At 46.7% G+C, this 25,927-nt stretch overlaps 2 protein-coding genes across 2 annotated transcripts; one reads left to right on the top strand and one right to left on the bottom strand.

The window, feature by feature from the left end:
- Positions 1–7,253: 7,253 nt before the first annotated feature.
- Positions 7,254–10,352, top strand: LOC131212471 (uncharacterized). The gene is made up of 3 exons (XM_058206348.1): positions 7,254–7,357; positions 7,441–7,809; positions 7,874–10,352. Exons 1-3 carry the CDS (start codon positions 7,254–7,256, stop codon positions 9,936–9,938), a joined length of 2,538 nt encoding a protein of 845 aa, XP_058062331.1. The 3' UTR covers positions 9,939–10,352.
- Positions 10,353–10,563: 211 nt separating this feature from the next.
- LOC131212630 (F-BAR domain only protein 2) lies at positions 10,564–25,287 on the bottom strand. Its single transcript, XM_058206564.1, has 17 exons — positions 25,193–25,287; positions 21,622–21,966; positions 21,307–21,522; positions 21,125–21,223; positions 20,937–21,033; positions 19,375–19,950; positions 19,162–19,293; positions 17,283–17,552; positions 15,339–15,447; positions 15,108–15,277; positions 14,866–15,038; positions 13,943–14,181; positions 13,699–13,874; positions 13,443–13,626; positions 12,858–13,367; positions 12,555–12,784; positions 10,564–12,475 (listed from the first exon to the last, which is right to left on the bottom strand). The coding sequence occupies exons 1-17, from the start codon at positions 25,220–25,222 to the stop codon at positions 12,339–12,341; spliced, it is 3,693 nt and encodes a 1,230-aa protein (XP_058062547.1). The 5' UTR covers positions 25,223–25,287; the 3' UTR covers positions 10,564–12,338.
- Between the last annotated feature and the right edge of the window lie 640 nt (positions 25,288–25,927).

Raw genomic sequence — 25,927 nt, 5'->3', positions numbered from 1 at the left:
GACTTCGGCCAAGAACAGACCGAGAGTCGGTCACACGCGGAGTGACGTGCTGCATTTGGCCCATCACCGCCCAAGTGGCCCATCACGGGAAGGTAAACATACTGCACCCAGCCGGGGGTTCCTATGATTCCTAATGATTCATACTCGTCAACTCCCCTCCCCCTTCCGATGGGGCTAGATCCGGGGGCCGTCACTTGAGGGGCAAACGCGGGACCGACACGGGCACGGGCTGCAACGCGTAACTGCACTCCGCGTCTATATTTAGCCCGGCCGGTGAAGTGAAACCTGAACAAATCTTACACATTTCCACCACCATACGTGGCCTCGGCGAACGGCGCACCGCCAACTGGACGCCCTTTTTGACGCCCTCGAAGCGGATTATATGTGTCAATTCCAGGCCCCCCTCCCCAAAAAGCGGACAAACGTTTCGAAACGTATCCGAGACGTAGTGTTAGAAGCTGCGGCCCGGCACGCCAGAAACCATGACCATGGGGACGCCAATTGGTGGTGATCGAGCGATTCAAACCTAACGAAGGAACGACTGTAATGGGACCTAGACTATCATTATGTTCCATGAATGGCCAGCAACTGTGATCCCGTGATTTCCCCAAGGCCGCGCCCGCCTTGTGGCCTGATTCGAGATGGTATCTATAGGGTCTAGGGATATCTTGCCAGCACCGATTGAAGGGCTCTTTGTGTGTCGCGTGCTCCTGATGGGAGTGCAATGGGAAAGCTAGAATGGCCAGAGCCAATAGAAAACAATTAGCGTCCTGATGCTACTCAACGAAGGCACCGCTATTGGGAGGCCCGAATTGAAGCCACGCGTTGATGGCACTTTCAATTGGCGCCTACAAACGAAGCATGACCGTACGTGCTCCGCTCACCTAGCCGCCAAGGTCAGGCCCACCATATGGTTAGCCTGATAACCGCCGGATACACACCAACCGGGTCCCGCCAAAGGGAGCCGGACGGTGGGGGGGTACCTTCGCGTTCTTCGTTACGCCAGCAGACCTTGAGGGCGTGATCTGTTTACGTTTTGCTGGGTCCATTTTTATGGAACGGAAGTTTCCTTTCGAGTGCGTTATCTTGTTTATGCTATGTTTTGGGGCCTAGTGCATAGCTGGTCAGTGCCGCGTCGGAAGCCCTACACAGCATGGTCTCGTAGTAGTTTTTGTAACGACGCAGTCAGAACCAGAGAGATGAGTCGCCATTCCAGTGATGACGGTGGAACGATTTCCGGAGGCCCGACACTAACAATCATGCATTTTGCGTATCATTCTGCCACCGGCGCCACTCTCGCAGGCAGGGACCAATTGATCACAATTGATATCGTTTATGCTCAACCCAGAGTGAGCAGGATGGAAGTTGGCGCCGGCGGACAGCAAGAGCGAGATGTCCCATAATCCACTTATGACGCCACGTCCCGTATATTTTCCAGCGACCCCGGCGGGCTGGAAGAAATGTGCTCAATTCGTTGAAATTGTTTCTCCTGCGTCGCCATTAGCAATTGGTGCGACTCGATCGCCAGTAATCGATCGGACTTCTCTTCGCTCGCCCAACTGATTGAAACTGGTTTGGAGGACCACCCCCTCCCCATCGGGAGGATGGCCGACCGGCGAAGCTCCCCGCCGATGATAGCTGCGCCCAGTACACTGACGCACGCGCATCCGGCAACGGGAGATTGACAGGATCGATTGATCTTTGGACGTTGCGCAATTGGATGCAATTCCGTGTTCCGTTACGATTTCGGTGTCCTTGAACCGTGGGTGTCGCCAGATCGCACACTGTCTACGCAGTGTCACTTTCTCCAACCGACTCATCGCCCCCGGTCGGGTGATTAGAAACTCCCTACGACGTCATTTGTCCCTGGAATAGGCCCCCCCCCTAGTCACGTTATCGGTGGGTTATCTTTTTAATTGCCTTGGCGCGATTATGGAATTGTTTTACTGACCGCCTTCCACCTTCTGCCGGCCGTCCCCCCGCGGAGGCTGTCACCCGTGACATGATAAATACACAAATAGACGGTAATCGTAGCCTCGGTAATTTGAAACCATCTAACGAAACGTGTCATCCGCGGTGTGATTCATGCGCGGGACTCTGCCTCAAGCTGGTTACAGATAAGAATGTCCTCATGACCGGATAGACTGTTCGAGCGCAACAATGATTGCACTGAAGAGGCGCTTAATTGCGTAAGAAAATCGCCCAGTTATCAGAGAAAGAAAGGGAGACTGTGCAATTCACGTACTCCGAAGGGCGCAGCTCTCGCAAAATCTCTCAATCCGCACGAGGTCGCAATCGACACGAGCGTTTCGAAGTCGAAACCAGTTAATATCTCCATTACGGACTAGCGTTAACCTATTAACTGGCGTTAATCGACCAAGTGAGAAGTTACGAAATGCTTCCCTTCTAGTAATCCTTCCGTTCTAGAATTACGGAACACGTTGGAAACAAACATTTGTGTGTAACATTTAAAACCGGTTAGCGAAGGGTCTGCGTAACGTGTTTACTGAGCACTTAGCCGATGCCGGCGGCTAAACGGCACGTTGCTACTACTATTGGCGTCCGATCCGCGTTAGTTCTGGGATGGCGATCTAAGAAATTTTCCATTGCCCGTTACTGGAACAACTCCCCAACCTCTACAGGCTCTACAGATTAACAGGACTAATCCCAGACCAGCGCCGCGGGACTTGGGAAGGAAATCCTACCTAGCGCCGACATCTATCCGTGCAAACAGCACCGAACAAAAAGCCTTCAGTTCAGTATTTCTTCGATTGCATTCCGTTTCTCGGAAACCGACGACGTGCCGGCCAGTGACTGGGTTCCCCTGGGTTTGTAGTGCCATATCGATGACTAGGCGGAATGCAACGCCGACAGCAAACTGGCGCGAGCTGGTTACGGGCTCTGGCAAACTTTATGCTAATGGCACCGGCCCGCAATCGCTTTTACCGTCGCCGTTCCAATAGGCCGGGGATAGAGATTATTTACGAATGGAATTCCTGGTTCAGTGGACCCCGTTGCCATCCACAAATGGACACCGGAATGCGAACCGGTTATGTTCGAACATCTGTGACGATCCCCATAGCCCAGGCTTAAAAAAGGATTTAATTAATTCTCCCAAACGAGCGAGTATTGAACTCGAAAACAATCGCACGATAGTGAACGGTTTCCCATGACTAACCCAAGTCAGGCCAGCCAGCTGGCTCAAGCCCAGTCCCTAACCGGAAGCCGAGAGACGGTGGATGGCGGATCGTTTCCTGGTGGACAATTCCGCGCTTGGTGGGGCGCTTGTTGCAAGCAATTGTGCAATCACGGTGAGCGATCGTTTGATTTGAACAACTGCAGCGGCTGCACATAGTGCACTGCACTTAAGTGCACTGTCAACAGTGCCCGCCGTTACGCAACACAGGTTCTGCACGCTATGGCAAAGCAAGTCAGCAAGTCAGCCCGTTCTCGTCCTCGAGGAAATTGTCCGCGGAGGGTCTCGGATCGTAGTGACGATAATAAAAAAACAACGCGATGCATAATGCAATGTGATACTGGGCCGCCACACGAGCCGTAATTCGGAGCGTAAAAACGTCAGATCGTTTACGGTTCGTTTGCCCAGTTACAACGCATTTTACACTGCACACCAGGTTTCCGACGGGAAGGAGAAGCATATTCCGCGCACCCGATTACCGATTGCATGCTCAGCATACCCCGACCGCATGCTTAAACTACGATCTGTTCCCGGGTCGGTGGCCACTTGGAAAACATGGAGCATAAATTTAACGACGAAAATCGGAGCAGCTGAGCAGTTGGCATTCCGAACGCTACGCCGTTCAAACGTGTGTGAAGAGCGATTTGCTTGCACAGGTTGTTCCTGTTTGAACTAACAGCCGGCTCTGCGAGTGGATTTATCCTGGCAAACATGTGCAGAGGAGCCCCCGTCTCGTTACAAACCGCGCCCGCCGCTTTTGCTGGCAGTCTTAATTTAGCAACATCGAAGGCACGAGTTCCGCCGGCTCTGCCACCGATGAGCTGGCCGGTTGTCTCGTGCGCGCTCGTGAAGTGAAAACTTCCGCCTTCTCATAAATATTTACCATCCGCCCAGTGGACGCCCATTAGGGAAACATTTTAATTGCGGTTGGCGGGGATCAACATGCCATCATCGTCTCGCCCGAGACGCGAGGACAGCCGGAGTGTCACGGGTGGGCGTCCTTGACTCGTGGGAACTGGTAGCCGATGGCCGCCGCCGGTCAGCCGGCACGGGCCTCCGGCCTTTTAATCTCGTGAACCGAACCCCAGCAGCAGCGCCAGGGATTGGGTGCATCAGGAGCGCAACAGTGTTTAAAGTCCATTGTCGGTTACAGTGAGTTGAGCCGCGGCACCCGCAGAAACCCGTTTCTCCGATGTCTCGGTACTGCGATTATCAGCCCACGTACATGTAGTGAGATATCTAAATATAACTGCGAAACATGATCACTTAATGGTCAGCATTTAATAACCATCATTTAATTGAACGCTATGAGCTTGCGGCCTGCAAGCTGCGGTTGTGACGCAAGTACGCGAAACTGACGCCTTCCGCTCGGCAAAGCTGCCCCAATGAGGAACAGTTACGCATGACGCCGGCGAACGGGTTAAAGCCGGCAAATTGCTTGCTGCCCGCACTGCGGTGTGGCCTGAAGCTGGCCATATGGCACTGCGATGCGCCCGAAGGGAGCAACTTTCGATCGCCATTTTAGTTGTTTTTCCGTAAACGTTCTTAACAAAAAAAAACCCATTCCCATATGTTGTTGTTAAACATGTCTAAAAATAATCCCTCTACTGTCGGTCTGTCGGGTGAAAACGTCAATCGCGCGATCGGACTTGGTCGCGGACCCGGTCCGCGGAACGGACTTGCGGCGAACGAATTCAACTTCCGAAGGAGCCAAACGAATGGGGTTGGTGTGGGGTTGTATAAATAGATGGCATCATTCGTTCCGCGACAGGTTCCCCGGTGCAGGACACTTGGCCAGAGCTACTTTCGACACCGTGCCATATAGGCGTGCAAATGGCATACGCACGGGGCAATGGGTTCGTCGCTCTCGTTGGTCGAAGACGATTGACGTGACGATCTGCGCCTGATAGCTGGCACCTTGTTTCGAGTAATAAAAATGACACATTCTTTGGCGCCTCGCGCGCATCCTTATCCATTCTCAAACACCTTCCATCCGATGGAAGAGAAATTCTTTGTTGTCTCTTTACTCGGAGCAGTCGTCCAAGGACCAGGTTCTGCGAGTCTGATCAACGGCAGTTGCGATTACAGAGCTGGAAGCACTTTTACAATCAGACCAAGGGAAGAACCGGGGGCGATCGGCTCATGTTAATTCCGGGCGTCTCGATGAAGCTACAATACACAGGCGGGTCTGCGGCGGTGCATTCCACGACGAGAAGCGACAGCCCTTTTATAGCTGCTCCCGCCATTTGGGTCAATGAAAATGCCACTCTCCGGTTGGCGCGCGGACGGACAGAACAGCAACCGGGACCAAGCACGTTTCCGTATTTCAGGTTCCAATGTCAGGGCTGGGTGCCTCCTCGGCCGTTCTCGGTCAGATTTATCTCTGGCCTTCTGGGCGCACACAAGTGCGAGCGCTCACGCACACCCAATGGCACGTAGACATCCTTGGACAGTTGCTAGTGAACGCATAAATAACGGACATCCGACAGCTTCCGACGAATGGCAGTTGCGGGCAACAAAGCACGAGATTCTCTTGCACACCGAAAACCGGGCGTTGCCAAACGACGGTTGAACGGGTCGGTGTGGCCGGAAGAGACACACACTTGTTTTCGAGTGATATAACACGGGTAAATCGCCCTAGCCCGCCCGCTCCTGCTACGCCCCGTTGCACTCTCTGGTGTCCGTCTGCCATTTTTAACACTTTTTCCTGCCGCTTTTTTTTGGGCAGAGTTAGATAAAAAAAAAAGGAGCGCCACCAAATGGCGTTGTTTACAACCGAATGCCTCAGCCGTGGCGTTTCGGTATTTCACTGCTAAAAATAACGCTACACCGTCCGGTGGCATTTTCACGCACGATCACCGACCGATGTTGGTTCGTGCAAATCGGCCAATGTGCGCTGTGCGCGATGACGTCCCGTCCGCTCGCCGTCCATGTCCTTTTCTCGGCACGGACGATCGGCGCCACCCCTCGCGGGACCGATCGTAACGGTAACCGGATGGAAGCAGTTTGTTGTGGATGGTTTGTTGTGGATTTGGCGGAGGATGGATCGTTGATCGAAGGTTTACTTTGTCCGCCGTTGTTCCAATCCCTACCATGGATTAATTGTAGTGTGACTCGCCCTTTTGCTATATTTATAAAATAGACCACAAACACCGAGCGCCGTGGAGAAAGCGCGGTCCGGCATGCCGTTCTGCGAAGCCAAACTAATCGTGCATCCGTGAAGAGAGCCCGGGAACCGGGTGGATTTGAAGATGTGACTCAGCCTTTGTCCTTTGCCGGAATATACATCTTTAAAGTCCATCGCAAACACCGAATTGAAATCTACGTTGATTTTGACCATAAGGGCCGTTGTTTTCCGGAGCAGCAATTTGTGCACCAATCTTGCTCGCATGGCCAAATATGGGAGCGCCAATTTCTACACTGCTACCGCCAAATGTTTATGTGTCCAAAGAGGTTGGGTAGCGAAAACATTTTCCTAAAATGGCAAAATAGACTGTGGAAAGAATCTAGCAAACGAAGCTTCGTAGCTACGATGATGATTGTTGAACAATGATAAAATGAGAAACGCGATGATTGTTGATTGATTTCTTTGTGAACCATTTGTAGAAGAACTTCAACTAAACCTCTAAACTCTAGTAAAACAACTATTGTTGCTGTAATTTGTGATTGTAATTGTTGTAATTTGAATTCAAACTCGTTTCCGTTAGCAACCTTGGGCGTTGACTTCAAACGCCGACCGAGCGTACCGTGACCTTTAGTCACCTTGGGCTTGTACGGATGTTTCGCTTTACGCCGACTGTCAGTGAAAATGCCGTGCGGCAAACCGCGAAAGTCGCTGTCCGTTCGTATTTTAGTGCTTCAATTTTTACAAAGATTCCGACAGTTTATTGGGATTCCGCTATAAGCCAGCAAACGGAGCTTCCGTTGGAACACATCGCGGATTATCATCATGGAGTAAGAGCTGCTGGTTAAAGCCCACACAGAAAGATCTCAGCCCTCCGATCTCAGCAACCTTAAGGTCGCGTGGTCAATCGATTTCTTGCCGCTGCACAGCAAAATGAGTGCGAATATGCTTGAGATACTCATCACAATGGTGATACCGTCGGTGGCGATCTGTTTCGTGCTGGTGATCACGTTTGCCAATATATATCTGAATATCAGGTACCTTTTGACTGAAGTTCGCGCTGCTTAAAATGATCTATTAACATTGCTCTTTACGTGTCTCCTTGTGTTTTTGTTCACAGACGACGCTTTCCGGCAAAGGTCAATTGCTGGTTTTGTAACCGCGACACATGCGTGCCGTACGATGAGTCAAATTCATTCGTATGTCCGACATGCACACAGTACAATGGGTTCACTGCCGACGGAGACTACAATCGCGAAATACCGGAACAGTACCAGGCGAAGTTGAACAGGGATTACTGCGTCACCCCGCTAGGCAACATAACGGACGACGACAAGTGGGGCAACGCTAAAGGGTTCGCCGCATCGTCCACCCAGTATAACGGCCTGTGCTTCGGGTGCAACCGCAATCAGGAGTTGAAGATGCACCAACTGGCCTCGTTCGTGCCAGAGGATGAATCAAACTACGACTTCGAGGTGGAGGAATACAGGTAAGCTGAACGGGACTAGAAAATCGATAGAACACCATTGTTTCACTCCTTACGATCGCTACAGAAAACAACTGGAACAGGCCTACAAGCTCTGCGGACGCTGTGAACGCGTTCTCAAGCGCACCCTGAACGACGTGAAGCGGAACATTCTCGGTTCGAAGCTGGCCCAAATCGGAAGCAAAGGTCTTTCGGTGCTCGATATGCATATGCGCGCCTCTACAAAGCAGATCGCGCGCATGAAACGACAACGGTGGGCTCGGTTTTGTGTGTACGCCGTTACGCTGCTGCTGGTGATAAAGCTGCCACAAGAATTCGCTGATGCTGGCTGGCACTTGGTCGATCTGATACAGCTCTGTCCGGCTCCGCTGCTCACTGGGTTGACTGTGGCACTGTCCTACATGCTGACCATGCGACAAGTGGTACAACAACAGTTTACAAAGCTACTAACCGAACCGGCCATCCAGCAGACGACCGAGCGTATGGACGCGTTGGGCCGGGAACTGATGCAAAAGTACGCACCCGAGTTAATGTCAACCTCTAGCAAGTGCTTCGACACACTCGGGGAGCACGTATCGAACGAGCAACGGACCCACCTTCTGCTCAATGTTGCAATAATGGCCCTAGCTGCGCTGCTAGTCTCACTCGGTAGCCAAAGGATGGCCATCAGACAGATTACTATCATCGTGCTGGGAGTGGTAGACTGCGTTCTGAAGTACAACTATCAACGGATGGACACAGGCTTATACTTTAGCCTCGCGGCGCTCGGGCTGTCGGTTAGCTGCCTCGGTCAACAGTCCATTCGTGGCGATGTGGCCGGAGGTGATCTAAACTCGAGCTTCCATAAAATTTACTCGCAACAGTGCAGTGAAAGCGACTACTCCGACGTCGATACCACATACAGTGAGAACCACTCGATGAGGAACTGTGTCCAGGGTGGCAAAATCTCGCCGAACCAGCGTACCGTCACGCTACGTGAGGTGGCCGATCTCAGTCATAAGTCGCTCGACACCACGAAATCGTTAAGTCCGTCGGCTTATTCACTGTCACCAACGAATGCATTCTTTTTCCCCGACTATCGTAATAGCGGGAGCCACTCTCCATCCGTTCGCGCGCAACCGAGCGATAAAGTTAGTGGCTCATTGTTCAATATTCCCGACGGGGCGCGGCACGAATCGGCAGAGGCAAACTCCGTGTTCAATCGGTCTACCGTGGCTACTGCTAGTTCCCTACTAAAAACGCCCTCCTTTTCGGTGGACGATTTTTCCCGAACTGCACAGCTCATTGGCAACCGTCGTGAGCCGGAACTCGGGTTCCGCGGCGTACCGAATCCGTTTCATCGCTCGATGAGCACCATCCGCCGGAAGGAGCCGTGTGACGATCCATTGATCGAAGACGACATCGATCGGTTGTCGATTAGTGGCCGTGCATCGCTTAACACTTCGCGAACCAGTAACAATCCGTTCGCACAGTTTGACGTCGACACCGGCCCTCTGTCTGTCGTCCGTCGGAGGCGCATTGCGCAACCTTTGGAGCCGTTTCCAACAGTCAGCGAAGAATCGATATGGCCGAAGCGTACGCCGACCGGAAATGCCAGCAGTGTCCTCGGAGGACAGACTCACATGTCCCGTACTTCATCACAAAGTTCCGGGTTCGAATCGCAGAGTGCCACTCGGCGAAACACGCCAACCGAGGTCGAACCACTGGCGGTTGGTACAGGCCCTGAAGTGGTCCACGAACCTGCGACAGTTCCATCACCATCTCCAGTCCCTTCCTCGGCTTCCGTTCTACAGCGGAACCACCAACCAGCTAGTCCCTGGTACGGGGCCCGAGTAAGCTTACCAATGACCTCGCCGCCCCAGCACCACCACCGGTCACTGTTCAGCGAACAGAGTCTATTCAAAAATGCCTTCCAACAGCCACAATCCGGAGCACCGAATGGATTGTTTTTCCCGCGCCTAAGCCTTGCCGGCGCCGGAGGTCCGGGTTCGACTACTAGTTCCAATGCCTCCTCAGCTTCCCATGTCAATATGAGACACATTTTTCCACCCCAACAATCGCAAACACCATCCTATCACTATCAGCATCAGCTTGGTGCTGGTGGCCGCCTGCCCGACGCTGGGTTCCCATAACGACTACTCTGCACCGACATTACCTCTAGCGGCATTGCGAGCGATCCAACCGCCAAGATTGTCGCCGTTCAACGCCGTCACTGTCGGAGTATTTGGCGGAAGAGGCATCGACGGGCCCATCGTCGTCCCTAGGGTGGAAGCAGTACCCCTTCGAAGTCCATCACTGCCAGCGGCAGAACGAGTCTGCTGAATATTACAAAAGACGGCGGAGGCGACCTTTCGCCCACCGTCTAACGGCGCTAAGGTCGTTTTAGTTAGGCCAAAAAGAATGGGATGTGGCCGGCGGAAGGAGAAACAAGCCATCCAGCGGGTCTTCTTACCCGTCGCTCTCGCCCTTCCTCGTGTAAAGTGTGATGATTTGATAAAACAGGTTCTTATGTTGTTTTGGTATTGCTTTTTGCATAAATATATAATACTCACCGAAGACACTCTTTTCGTATCCTTCATTCATTCATTCAAGATTCACCATTTTCGGATTTGGATTCGAAATGTATACAAGTTTTATTCGACCAGTTTCACTATACTCTTCTCATTCTTCTCGATATATTGCATTTCTGGTGCTTTTGTGATGTATTTCGTGCTGTGAAGAAAATGTTAGAAAAGATCACCATTAACAACTAAAGCATTGACAAAACCCTACGCGTTTCCTATCTGACGACTTAAGTGTTTACACGAAAAAAGGGGAAAGAGGAGGCCATTGCAATGGGCGGAACTTTGAAGCAAGGACAACTTGATCCGAAAGTCAACACAAACCTGTTGGTAAATCAAACACACCAACTTTGTACCGATGCCAGAAAAGGTTTCGGCCATTTTTAAGGAACAGCAAGAGAGAATTACGCTAATTTTGTGGAATCTTTGCAATATTCACATCCGGAAGTCGGCAACGGAATGCACTTAATCTGTGATGTTTCTTCAATTCTGGCCTAAATATTTCTTTCCCCTTTTCTAATTCTCTTCGAACTTTTGTTTCATTTCATAATTTATTTACCTTCACTATTAATCTAGATTTTTTTTATTCCATTTTCGTCCCCACTGCACGTGCGCATCATTAATAGATTGATACTTGAGAATGAATGTTACGTTTCCTGTTCCTATCTGGAAATGCTTTTCGTTTTGATGTATAGGTATAATACGGAAAAGAAAACGTCTTCCCTAACCTATACATATTACACAAGGTTTGATGGAGTCTTTCTTCACGCCTGCTCTGATGCTGCAGCTATCGCGCGCCCTCAATGAAGCGTTACTCTGCACTTTTATCTAATTTTACTGCTAGTCCATACCTAAAGATTCTCAATCTCTTTTTCTCCGTTCCTCAACGCAGACGTTTTCGGGATTGCGGAAAATGAGAGGTAAGTCACCACAGTTCACACATCCCGAGGCCACAAGCGGTTACAGAGGATTATGCCTAAGGTTTCTACACAGGTCGTTTTACATTGGTTACACACCGAGTACACAAACTGCGCTCCCTTAACGGCAAGGAGCTTAAATTCAACTGCATCAAGTATAACAAAAACAAAAACCCTGTCAGCTGATTGGGAAGGAAACTTTGTTCCCTGGTAAAGGACAAAATATGAGTATTTGAACTAGCGTGCTATAGTACTGTAACGGAAAAACGGGTGCATGAGCATTCTGGTAAGCCTTCTTTGAGTTCTCCGTTTCGTGCTATCGCTTTACCAATTGTAGCCCTACTTTGTATTTGATTTTTTCCGTTAAAGTATTATACATTTAATTAATAAAAAAACAAAAGGCGCAATTTGTGATGCGTTTGCTGCACACAAATGCCTACGATTGATGCAATTTAATATTATTTAAAGCATACACGACACGTACGAAGTATTGGAAAAGAGATAATAACTACAACTTGCAATTAAAAGTCAAGTGACGTTCGTTTCACTTAATTGTTGTAAACAAGTCACAGGGCTTCCAGAAAGTACTACGCGGACTAGCGACGGTAAGCCGCAACGGAAGGCACCTTATACAATAAAGCATAATAATGGTTATACACTACTCCCTTGCCAGAGAACCGGCCATATATACTTCAAACGGATGTCAACAACCATCTCAAAATCTAATTTTTGAATCTTGTCTTCTGTTTCATTTCTGTGTACACATATATTCCGTGTCTTTCCTTGGACTATTCCGTAATTAGTTCACTTGTTAGTCTAGCCTAGTATTGAGAACTAAATAACTAAACCACCTATTCGTTCCCCTGTTTTCCGGTGCAATTCACGCCCAATGATGCCGGACATTGAAAAAGAATGGTAACTTCCGTTCTGTGCAATACGCGGGTCACCGGAAAAGGAAAATAAACGTCCTTCCCCTCTGCCAACAAAGCTGCTGACCCATAAATGACGCCGATCGAACGATCTTGCGTTTGGTTTAATAATACAAAAACCGATACTATCCGGTTGTACCGCCAGACGGAGTGTTGCCCGATTTACTCGTACTGAAAGGTATTGGAGACATGACGCCGGACACATTCGGTGGGGTAGGAGTTTTCGCCGTCCGAATGCCGTCGCCTTCGCAGATATACTTTCCTGTGGAACGAAACAGGATTGGAACATTTACCATAGTTGCTTTAATTGCAGTTTGCCTTTTTTGCATTGATCTCGTTACCTGACACAAAACGACGCTTGACTAACGATAGCCGATAGCCGGTGCCAGCAAGCTCGAACTCAATTCCGGACAGTGTTGTACCCTCGCAGTTGAACTGTGACGAAATGATGGCCGGTGTTGACGGCCCCGAACTTACCTCGAGCCGCGCCCGCAGCGTATCTACACCACCACTCTCGGAGTGTTGTGATACGTCCGTAAAGTTCCACACCAATCGATTCGACTCGCCTTGCCTGTTGCCGCGAGAAGTTAAAAGTTCACGTCAACAAGTCACATCTATTCTGCAGTGTATAAACCGAGACTTACCAGGCGGAGTGTGGTTTCGATTGTACATTTTTGACACCACCATCAACCGGCACGGATATGGACACGTTCAGCAGTGGTGACGCTTGCGCCATTGCGTGGCTGTTGTACTTATAGTCGATTTTGATGTCCGTGTGCCGCTGTTCACACTTCCAATATGAGACGAGCTGGAACGGGCAGGAAGAGGCGCCCGGTTTTGCCTTTATCTGATACTTTAAGATGTCGACGTTGATGTGTGGTGCGGTCGGGTTCTGCTCCGACTGGCGCCGCAAGATCGCCGTCAATACTGGCATGTTGAACTCGAGTGTGGTGCTAAAGCTGGTTGACTGCAGCCGGTCGATCGAGATGAGCTGCTTGTTCGGCAGCACGTTGTCGAGATTCTGTAGGTTTTTGATACGGAAGCCCAGCTTGGCCGGGTTCGGGTTGTTGGTCAGAACGTTGACGATACCGGCCGGGAAGGATATCATCATGTCGCCCGACATTTTCACCTGGCAACGAGACTCGTCAGCACCCCTTTGAGAGAAGGATCGACAGTTTTTGGGGAATTAATTTTAATCCAACCATAAACAGGCTACCGATTGAAGTTACTTGAAATACGCATGGATGATTTCGTGGAATGCAACTGCTAATGGAATCGTATCCGACATTCCAATCGTCAGTGGAGACGGACCGCGGGACGAACCGATACCGACGCTTGGGCTACGAAACTCCAAGCTACCGACACTGTCGGCACGGGCAATTTGTGAGGCAGGACTAACACGGTCGCGAGCAACTGTTTGAAGGCAAATATTCGGATATAAATGTTTTCTGGACCCTGCTTGTTTGGCGAACGAACATCACTTACCCGCTGCTTCAGATCTTCTGGACGGTGGCCTCGGAATGGCGATACTACTACCACCCGTTGAGGTCGGCGTCGGAATCTGGCGCTGCGACAGCTTGGTTAGATTTGCTGAAGCGGGCGCCGAAACACTGATGTCGCCGACCTCGGAGAAAATGTCTCCCAGATCGGCATATCGATTGCTAAAAATGCGGGAAAAAATATTTGCTTGAAACACGCACTTCCTGTGGTACAATATGAACGCTCTCACTTGGAACTAGTAGACATCGACAAGGTTGGACTTTGAAGCGGCGCGTACGGGTGCACAGTGGTTGGGGTTGAGGCATTCGATGCATTCGGACTAGTTAGATGCGCCGCATTGTTGTTCAGCAGCGAAGCATTTCCGATCGACGGTTGATGGTGCAGCGCGTGTTGCTGCTGCTGCTGTTGCTGTTGTTGTTGCTGCTGCTGTTGTTGATGTAATTGGTGTTGTTGGTGATGCTGCTGTTGCTGTTGCTGTTGAAAGATAGAATGGTTTAACGACAGCAGATCGTGGCTAGGTTTGCTGTTGTCACCGATCTGCTGTGAAACGGACTTGGAGCGTTTCATACGCAGCAATCGGTCCTGTGGATCGAAACATGAACCACGTCGCGCCTACCGTGCCAGCACCAAATTAGGGCCAATTCCACACATATTTCGCGCCACATGCGATGTGGCGCATGTCATTTTCGGTTAGTGATGTGTAGAAAGATGATGAACGGGGCGTGTGACAGTGAGAATGGACACAGAATTCAGGCTCACCAACCACACCAACACCAAAATCGCAGAGCACAACAGAGACAGTGTAGTGTGTAATTAGGATGTGTGAACGTATAAATGAGAGAGAAAATGAAAGAGTTTGTTAGAAATGCGCTATTCTACTGTGGAAATGAACCTAAATTCATTATCCTTTAAAATTATAAGTCACAATACTCATATGTATCAAAAGCAACACTCCAAAAGCCACTACACTTATACGTAGTACTACGTTTAAGTAGTTTGAAACGAAGAATTTAGGAGTCTGCATAGAAGAAAGACAAACTACTGCCGTTATAGAACTACTGTGAAACAAAAAAAGATCCACACACAATAGGCAACAAAAAGGAAACGTTTTCGCACACGCCACACAGGATACAACAATGACGGGAAGCCTACCGATGTCAGAATACCGATGGGTGAAAGCGAAAGGTTTTCAACCGTTGCTCTCAACTCGTCGACACTGGCCGAGATTGGTGCTGCCCCGTTATTAAGCGGCTTAATTTCGACGTGTATTTTGCGTTCCTCTCGCTCGTCTTCGCTGTCACTGTCCGAACTGGAATAGAAGTTATCTGAAATTTAAAAAAATACGACGATGCATCACAACGTGTTAAAGATCTCCTGACATCGGCGGATCGTACTGCTTTTCTCGGTGATAGTGGCACTGTCCCACGTCGTTTCTCGTGGTTGTATACTGTAACCGTCCTCATCGACCTCGGGGGTGGCCGTTGGAGCTACGTTCGATGCACTGATCGCGGAAGTTGTTTGCAAATTCGTTGCATCCGTAGTTCCCGTTTCAGCTTTACTGTCACTGAAAGGTACAGGACATAAGTTAAAACTCATGCACAACATAATCGAAAAGATCCTCTTACCCGTCCAAAATATTGTCCTCTTTGGCACCGGAATTTTCCGTTGAGTCCTTCTTCTTTTTGGCTTTCTTCGACTTGGCCTTCTCTCGACGGCTACGCAGGAATCCAGAAACTGTGCAACCGTGCCGCCATTGCGAAAGAAAATAGATGCGTTAGTGGTGCTTTATCAGAAAAAAAAACAGATAAACCCGACCGAAATACTTCTACAGGAAAAAGGATGAAAATGGTGAAAAATAAAATGATGGCGATTGTAAATCCTATCAATCGAGGTAAACGAGTTTAAAAATCTTCGTTCAAATCTAGGGGGACCAAATTATCATCTAACCGTGCGAAACAGCCAGTAGTGACTGGAATTGGGACCATTTGCCGTGATGGGATCCAAAAATAGGAGCATTGAAATTTGTTAACAACATAAACTATCCCTCAGCCAAGGATAAGGGCACCAGAAAACTAATTAGTGAAGAGTCTACCAAACACGTGTCGCATAATGTAGCACCAACCATAGGTAGTTGTCAGTAATAAAGTGTAGTGTTTGATCAGTTCGGAACTCAAAACGGCATTTACGAAACGGGAAGAGGAACTGGGAAAAGAAGGGAGATGTTGGAACTAAAAGAAATGTTAAATTAAAATAACAGAAAACAGAAAAATTAAAAAAGGAAACAACAGAAACAACAAATCTTGCCATTAAATGAAACAGCCAACAACAGCGCATAGCAGAGAAGCAATAGTTATCAACTATCAAATGCTACAGCGTACTAGAGCATAACACTATTGTATGGAACGCTAGAAAGCTGCACCGCAACTATAAAATTAAGTGCACTGCGTGTCTGCTGCCGGCTTGATCGTAATCCGTACAATGTTTTAACTGTTCCGACTGCTGTCCGGTCGTTCCGTTCGTCCGTGTAGTTGTCATACGTGCTGACCTGCATATGGAAAGAAAGAATCCTGATCCTAAACCAGACAAAATTCAACGAACCTAACATAGACAAACTAGAAGAAAATCCTCTCGCAAAACGTGTTACGGAAAATTTTTGGTTTGCACTGTGGTAAGTTTTTAAATCTATAAATTACAAACGTACCCTAACTATATTTATTTTACCTACTGCTTCTTCTTATCATATTCTACCTTATTTTTGTTCATTGTCTCCAGTCTCAGCTTACGTTAAAGAAATGTCACGTAATGCAGTCGTCGCTAAAACACAACAAGAACAATTCTTCCCGTCCACATAGAAGGTTATGTGAAATATTAGATTGTAGAATAGAAGCACGAAAAAACAGACAGAACATTAAACATTTAGCAAAGCGAACAGGATAAAAGGAAGCCTCTAGTGAGAAAAGCGCATTTATCGTACAGGCTTAGATCCCATGGTTAGGATTGTTTGCATTCGAGGAAAAGATTCCTTGTTAGTTACAACATGCATGACAGAGTAAGCGTAGGAATGGAAAAGAATGACACATAAAGAATACACTACAGTATTGCCTAAAATGTGGCGTATCTGTTGCTTTTTTCATTCTACAAATTCGCAGATACAAGGAAAACGAATCTTTCGAACCACACTGTCCGTCACCATATTATTTACAATCAAAATTATGTTGATTAATCGATGAAGAAAAATGTTCTATTCACACTAAAAAAAATCAGAAAAAACAAAGCAATCCATAAGAAAAGCTAAACTAATGTTAAGGGAAGTTCTATAAAATTGTCAAATCCTTCGAAGCACGATTCCAGCCCCACGGAGAGTAAAGAGAAAACGAGAAACGAGAAGAGTGAAGAAAGTAGAGCAAATCAGATACAGCTAACGGTGTAATTGATAAACCATAAAAGGGAGGAAAACGAAATCAACCGCACAGAATACATCAGCCAAAGTAGAAACCCAAGTAAAACCGATAAAAGGAAAGTTCACAACACCACGCATGTACAATTTTGAGATTTGTTTGATGGTTTACATTTCGAGCCTCGCAGTAAAGCATTCCGCCCCATAAACGAACTGGCCGTGTTCGAAGACGCTAGCTGCTGCTGCTGTTGATGATGCTGGTCGATAGTTCCTCCGCTGCTGCCGGTCTCCAGATCGTTCGGGCTGGTCGGGGCGGAAACAGTGCCTCCGGTGGAAGACAAGGAATTTCTGGCTCCACCGCCAGTACCTCCGGCACCCGTTATACCACCGCCACCCGTACCACTCGCGGTCGAGTCTCGACTGTCGCGGCTATCACGACTTCCTGTGCCCAGGAATTCGTACGTACCGGAGAGCAGTTGTTTCGATAGCCACACATCAGCACACATTGGTCCGTAAATTAATCAAAGCAACCATTCATACGGGACAGTATTCGATGGACGTTAAGCGCAGTGAATGAAGGGTCGATTTTTTAAACATTTTTGCCAATTCAATTTTAGTTTTTAGCAAAAATTCGATGGGGAAAAGAAAGGAACCAGGAGCAAAAAAAGAGAAAAATACAAAACCATTACATTGGTGGTAATTTTTTGTTCATATCTGTCGAACGCCAACGTCCGTGGTGAGTGTTTTTCAAAAGAAACAATACCGATATCCATAACCGGGTGATAGTGTAGGTAGTGGAGATAGAAGAAAAAACTTAGAGAAAAGTGTAAACGGCCTGCACAAATCAACAATATATTAAAGTAGGACTATAGGCAGTTAAGTAAAGATCGTTAAGATCGTTTTTCTTTTCTCTACAAAGGGACAGGTTCTACCGTTTGTATCCATGTTGTCGTTCAGGACAACATGTATGATCTTCAGATCATTGTCTCGAAAATTAATTATAGGCAAGAAAACCATTTCAGCAGGTCCACTGCATAAGCTCTGACGAAAGCCTGGAAGCAGCCCCATAAAAAGGTTTGCTAGGAAAGCAATACGATCGATGACAGGACAGCTCTTCCCCAAGGGAAAGCAAAGATGCATTAAAATTCACGTTATTTAAAGGCAAGCCATCCCGTTTGCACGAAGGTGTGTAAAATAAACACAAAATCTATCAACGATTGACTGACGTCAACACATGGCTGTTAACTTTTAGTTCGTTAATTTCCCACGGATAATAGCTTGATTCGTGCAACAGCAAATTAACAATGTTATGGGTATGAGAGTTTGCTTTCTTTATGATGTAGTTCCTTACACCTTGTTAAACTAGTATTATGCTCCAAAAGATACGTGAAAAATGCTCTTGATTGAACCTGCTTCCCGGGGACGTATATTAATACAATGAATGATCTTATTAACCAACTCTTATCAATACTGCTCTAGTTCTGAAGCATTTCCACAGCTTATGAAAGCGAATCCTTTCTCTCACCCTTAGTATCTTCTTGCCCGTCCTACCAGAGACGAGGGTTAATTTTTTCCATGAACAGATACAAACAGATAAGCTTAAAGTAACGATTATTAGAAACAGGAAAAGTGTAGTCATAACAAAAAAATAAACGGAACAGGCAATGTGTGTGGAAAACGAAAAACAGATAATTTAAACTAGTAAAGAGATCAACGTACCACAAAGAGCGAATAAAGAGAACAAATATTGTCAAAATAAGGATTTGTTTGTTCTACGACTTTAATGAATAAAGTACAAACAGATTGACAAAGGCAACGATTGTTTTTTTTTTACTAAAGTCTATCTTCTAGTGAACCAAAGAAATATAATCAAAGTAAAACTTTATCATAAACAATATTTGAAATAGACAGAGGGAAGTGTAGAAGGTCAAACTAGGAGCAGAAATATATTACACAGAGCACAGGCGCTGGTAGAGTTGTGTAAAATGTGTTTATGTGTGGTATTTCGCAAATTGCAAATTGTGCGAATGTGATCAAGAAGATAAATTTACCCTGCGAGTTAGACATGAAGAGGTTTAGAAGGGAAGTAGTGCGACGGGAAGATTTTTGTTGTTGTTGTTGCTGTTGTTGTTGCTGTTGTTGTTGCTGCTGATGTTGCTGCTGTTGCTGTAAAGATTCTTGTTCCGATTGTTTCATTTGTGGCGATTGTTGCTTATTGCCGTTATTGCTGTTGTGTCCATTAGATGGCAGATTGGGCGAATTTGGCTGATGGTGGTTAGCGGAGGGATTGCTATGCTTGAAGGAAAACAGATCGCCGTAGAACGATTTACTTGTTTGCTTGCTCGTACTTTGTGCGGATCCGGATACATTCACCGTGGTCGTTGTACTGTCGTTTAGTTGCGCCCCGCCGCTTCCGGTCGGTATTGGAGACATGGCCCGCTGCGGATGGTGCAAAGACATTGGCAGCTGCGGTTGTTGTTGATGCTGTTGCCCGTCGCTGCCACCTAATCCGTCGTAACGGAGACCACCACCTACAGAGATTGCCGTGGGTGAGGTGGACAGATTAACCGGTGAGTTAGTCGGCACAGCTGCCGTCGAACTCGAGCTGAACCACGATCGAATGTGGCTTTCCTTTTTCATCGGTGGACCTGCGATAGCGATCGGCTGTGTGGCACTGTTGGCCGACAGAGTTGGCGATTCGAGCAGCCCACCGCCAACGGAGGACGACGGCGCGGGAGAGCTACTACTAGGCCCGGTCGAGGTGTTTACTAGCAACTGATGGCTGTTGCTGGTAGCACTGGCTCCACCAGCGCCGCTTTCAAAATCAAGCTCAATCAACTCTAAGGAAAAAATGTGTTAGCACACGCATAGGATATTAGAAGTATCGAGGGTGATGCAAATGAGAGAGAGAGAGAGAGAGAAATAGAGAGAAGAGAGAAATCGCATAAACAATACAAACAAACACAGATTGCAGCGACCGGGTACGAAAGTTTGATTCAAAACAAGAAAAGTTCGAATATGTGGCAACCTTATGACCGAAATGAATTTTTTAACTCGCCGAAGAGATAGCAAAGATACGAATGAAAACACGAACTTCAACACAACGCACATCGCGATGTGAACAGCTACGGATAGCATAGTTTCTCTGTCACTGGATTTGACCCGTATTCTGTGCATTTACTACAAAACGAAATTATCACAAAAGTGTGATGTTTTAAGCTAATTTTCTTCCTATTGCTACACTCCGTGATAAAGTTTTCGATCGACATCGAACTGTGAGAAGGAAGGCCAGTTACTTGATATAGCAAAATATTAAAACATTGTAGGTTTGTAGCTGCTAACAGTAAGCATACATTCTTGTAAAACAAGCTGTAAGGTCAGAAATACAAACGAGCCAACTGATAAACGGAATAAATGCGCAGCGTAATTATCAAAACAAGGCAAGCAAAAAACAATCATCAGCCAAAAATCAACAAAAGCAAACAAAAAAGGCCTCTCGTTGAAAAAAATCACTTTAACAAACACGATAATAAACGAATAATCAATTGGGGCAAACTGCTACGTGAGGTGGTAGATTAAAACTAAGGAATTGAAACTTAAAATGTCAAAAACAACCCAGAACATGTTCATTGAGCTAAATACGAGAACTAACACAAGTAGCGATGAGTAACACAAGAAAGACGAAGAAGCATCATACGATAACGTCTTGGAATTGAATTTTCTGGTTTAATGTGACCCTTTAAAAAATCACATGACAACGGAAAGTAAGTTGGCAGTATTTTAATGCGGTTGCATTTTAATTTGCATAAACCGAGAAGCTACTTACCCGGTTTTTCCAAACCAGTGTACTTATTGAGAACAAACTGCTCCAAAAGCTTATCTACCGTTAGCTCTAGGAATTGACGTTTCAAATCCGAATGGACCTATGATGCAACAAATTGCACAATTAGACAAGAAGAAGAACCGTCAAGGTTGGAATTTATCCAACAAGGAAACACCCATCAATCTACTAACCTGTCCAACTAGGTCGAAATTATTCTGCGCAATATCCATGTATGAGCACAGGAACTCTTTCATTTGCTTTAGATGAGCTTCTTCCATTTCTTGAAAACGCTACATGAGAGTAATCGGGGAGAATCACCGATACACCGATTATTTTCGGTTTCATGCGCCAACGACGAAAACGTACCACTTACCCGGCAGGTTATTGTCATTTTTTTCTCAAACTCTTGCTTGATCGTGTTATGCTTCTCCACCAAAGCCTTGTAGTCATCCTGGTGCTTGCGCAGCTTCGCTTCCGACTTCTCTATCTCTTTGGTAGAACTCTCCTTGCGCGCCTTTTCCACCTCCTGCAGCCGTGTGTTATGGACGTCCTTTGCCTTCGCGACAGCATTGGTCGATTCCTTCATCGCCTGTGAGTGTGTGTGGAAAGAGAAGGAAAACAACAGGGTCATGATTTATGATCCAAATGTCCATAAATTAAACTAGAAACAAAATTCGTCAACACTCACCTGTACGGCGTCTTGTGTACCCGACTCTTCATCCTTCACCGCTTTATGCTTTTTGTGTAGATCTTCGGCGTATTTGGTGACGTTTTTGACCAGTTCCGTAAGCTTCTGCACCTTCTGGGCGTGCAACTCGGACAGGCGTTCGGTGGTGGATTTTAGGATGATCCAGAGTGGCGAAAATGTACCGCCACCACTTGAGCCCGCCTTGTTAGCAAGCTTCGTCAACAGCTTCGAATTGTACTCCTCCAGGTTCGAGCGCTCGCGAAAGTAGTCTGCAAGTTCCTTAGTGGCCGACAGGCCATACTTCATGTTTTGGTACAGCACCTCATAGCCACTGTTTTTGTCTCCCTGTTGAAAAAAACGGGACAAACGCCGCAAAGCAAGTTATTAAGTGTTCATTCAAAATGAATTCGGAATGGCATACTAATATTGCAACCTTTGGTACCTGTCGATGATTCATCCGAAAAATTGTAGTGCAACCAACCGAAACCAACCTCTCCGATGGTCATGTGTTCCAGTGTTGACTCCACTCTGTACGTTGAAAAACTTTTCAACCATCGTTATACCGATTCGATGGCAATTCGAATGAATCACAGAACCATCAGGCCCTTACTAGACAAACAAATCGTGCCAATCGAGTAAATCACTCATGAAAATCACGAACCAACCTTCGAAACCCCGTTCAATTTAGAAATTATGGCTTCTCTAACAAACATCAATGAAAGCAAACGGCACTGCGTCCTTCAGAGGGAACGTAACCATGATTTTTTCTCTTTTTCACGACAAACTGTATCTGGCACGAGAATTTTAACCCCAACCTTTCCATCTGACGCAATCCACACGGATACAATTAGTTTTCGCCAAATGCAGGATCGTCGAATGAGACCGCTTTGGGAAAAGTTTGATTGGAAAATACCACAAGCGCATTCTTGAACATAATAATCACACTGATGTCAGTGTCAAGCTACGGAATCTTTGCAACTCTTGAATTGATTTGCTCAATGCATTCTTCGACCCCCCGACAGACAAATCAATCATCGTTTAAGACATGCACGATTACAAGACAAGACGATTCTCACGATGAACGGTGTCAATGTTAGAGTATTTGGAAAATACCAACAGTAAATATCTTTGAAACGGGTTCTGAAGAAAGTACTATGCACAGTCATTCAAAAACGGACAGTTTGGCTTTAGAAAATATTGTGAAAAATTCCCCCAATTATTTTTAATGCCCTCTCAACTCTGGCCTTCATCATCTTTGGGCAAAGCGTTCCCTGACGGGCTAGTCAACGTAACCCGCCGTTTTGATTTAAATTGAATTAAATCAAATTATCCTACCAGTAAAGTACTGCGAATGTGGCGCATGGGAATTGATCGCACTTGCAGCATTCGCTCTAACCAATCTCACGAACTTACGTCAAGTAAAAACCCTCGACGCACTTGCACGGATAAGGCAGAAGAAGGGTAGAAAAATCTGTCCCCATCCCGACCCTTGACTGCTTGATCACTTACATACCGGTTTGTTTTCGCAACGCAAACGGTTCTGTGATTCTTCTCCGTTGCACATCGGTTGAAAGTCACTAGTGTTGCTGCCAGCTTTTGGCTCTCATCATGTGCACCACTGCGCTCGAACCGGTTCCCGGGGACAGTGAGCCACGCGTTCCATTGATCTGGCCCAGGGAAGTACGTTATGTTTGTTTTCTTAGTATCCGAGCCGCCAAAGAGAGGGAAATCAAAAATGTTCCCACAGTGTGGTTTATTTGTCCCGTTTCGTTCATGTGTTGTTTTGTGGAAGAGTGAGTCTGGCGAAGTGCTGGTGCGCTTGCCCCATACGCTCTTCTATGGATTCTCTATGAACTATGTGAAACATGAAATTTATATCACGAACACCAGAGCGAAAACAACAAGTACGGTACGAGTACAGGTTTTCAACAGTCATGGTAACAAAACATGGACATTAAGCCATGCTATCCTCGAGTTTGCTACGTCGATCATCATTGGCCGTATGTTATTTTTGGCTTTATGAACGATCGGATCAATCATCGAAGAAAGTTAATACTGTAACCCGTGCTCTGCCAGTACATCTGCTTCATGGACAGGCTGAGTAACGTTTGGGGTTTTATCGATTGGAAACCTCCAAATTCTCAAGCGATACATATTAGCCTTGAAGGTGACGACTATTGCGACAAGTTTCACACAAGCTAAAATCACACATTGACCAGTGCATGGGAGCCTGCTAACATGCAGAACACTGTTAATCACAGGTCACGACCCATTAAATTTAACTTTAACCACTTCCGACACCACCGTTGACAATCAACGTTAAATGTCGAACCACGCCCCACGACGTCAACTACAACGCATTATTCGTCCAACGTTTGGAGCGTGCCAAATTTACCACAATTTTATGATGCGTGAAACCGAGACTCTCAATCCATTCAAACTAAACTTCAAACGGCAAAGGCTGTAATCATATCAAAACATTCAAACATTTCTTTTCGTTTCCATTTTCCCTCCTCTCATATACGCACGACAATTAACCGCCAAGCAAACACAGGCCGGTATCGCGGAAAAGACTCATCCGGAACCGGATGACTGGTGCCCGTGAAACGCACGCAGCCTAACCCCGGCTATTGGGGCTGTGGACAAGGTATGTAACATCTGGTCCAACGGGCGCAAACGGTGTATACCGAACGAATGACGGACGAGTGTTATTTTACGGTTGAAAAGCAGTACAGGCTTTCGGCCAAATCCACATGCATGAGCATATAGACAGCCCCCGAAAACTTTATAGCGTCATGCTCCATTACCGTTTCCACCGTTCTGTCGGTTTTCTTGTTGAACTCTGCAAACCTTTAAACAACATCGATACGAATTCTCATTATCGATATGCATCAAACATCATCAAAACGTCGAACAATCCAAAAAACCAAAGGGGTGTTTGAGGCAACATTAGTAAAACAAATGTGAATTAAATTATCTTCTTGGCACATGCTTTTGTTCCTTGAAACTTTGACAAACGCATTCCATATCAAAAAACAGAACACGGAAACAGGGAGTTTTTGATGCATCCACTGAATTATCCGCTCTGCCGTTCAGGTTCAACAATGCCAACGTGACAGGTTATGGTTAAAAATAGCGGACGTTTGGGGGTAAATAAAATCCTTATCTAGTAAAACATTTTGTGGCGTGTGTTCTCTCTATGAATGATGTCATTATTTAGAAATCCGCAGCCGAATGGCCGAGACGGCCAGTTAAAGATATGCAAAAGCAGCATTGCTGTTTGTTATCAACATGTAGTTCGGAACGAAGGGGGCGAAAAAAGGAATGAATATTTCCATTTTTCAAAGTAGCTAGCCGGAAGACCACTGATGTGTTTATTAATACGCCGTAGATAGAGTCTTAATGTGACCCACCGAGAGACTTATCAGTGATGACTTCAATTAAGCGCGCCCCAGGAATGTGTAGCCATTTACATGCTAATTAACACTTGATTGCAGAAACAGGAGAGTTAAAACTCTAATAGAAAACACATGCTTTTCTTTAAAAAAAACAAACCAAGTTACATACTCACCCAAAAATAATCGTTGAAATCGACAGTCATCTTGCTTGATATAAATCCACGAACGACGGTATCGAAAATCCTTGGATCGGTTTCAAATCTGTGCAGTCTGCTCCTTCTCTGTCCCTACTTCGGATGGCTTCCAACTTTAACACTTTTTCACTCTCCAGAGTTGGTAGCAACTCCAGAGTTGGTAGAAACACACACACCAGAGTTGGTAGCAACTCTTTCTTATCACCTATCCCGGGGTCTCCGGCGTACGTCTGGAGAGCACGACATTATGCTACTGCTGTTAGTGGCCACGCTGCACTTGTGCCACAGCTGTCAGAAATGCAAGAATCACTCAACTGGAACACACACGTGGCCACCTCTACACCACTAAACTGTATGCAGACATCCGGAGACGATGATCGCGGAAATGCAACACGAGTTACAGCAGCACATGAGGTGATTTTTCGTTGTAGCAATAATTGGTTCGATTGAGGGCGGAGGACTCCTGTTTCGACTTCTTCTCCGCACACCTCTTTTCTTCTTTCCCAAGTGACTCTTTACTTTGTGGAAACACTTGTTTGTTGTGGAATCATTCTAACTATTTGCTCACATGCCGATTTCATCTGGTTCTTGCTAATTATTCGGTTCAGGCTAGAAGCAGTCGAAATTTCACCTTCAGCCTAGGGATGGTTTCCCCGATTCGTCGTGTTTTTCTTAGTTTTCTATTGCGGTACAGCTTGATTGTTTGTTCTGAAA

This window comes from Anopheles bellator, chromosome 2 (assembly GCF_943735745.2).
Source record: "Anopheles bellator chromosome 2, idAnoBellAS_SP24_06.2, whole genome shotgun sequence".
Lineage (NCBI taxonomy): Eukaryota > Metazoa > Arthropoda > Insecta > Diptera > Culicidae > Anopheles > Anopheles bellator.
This window is presented reverse-complemented; position numbering and strand designations above follow the sequence as displayed.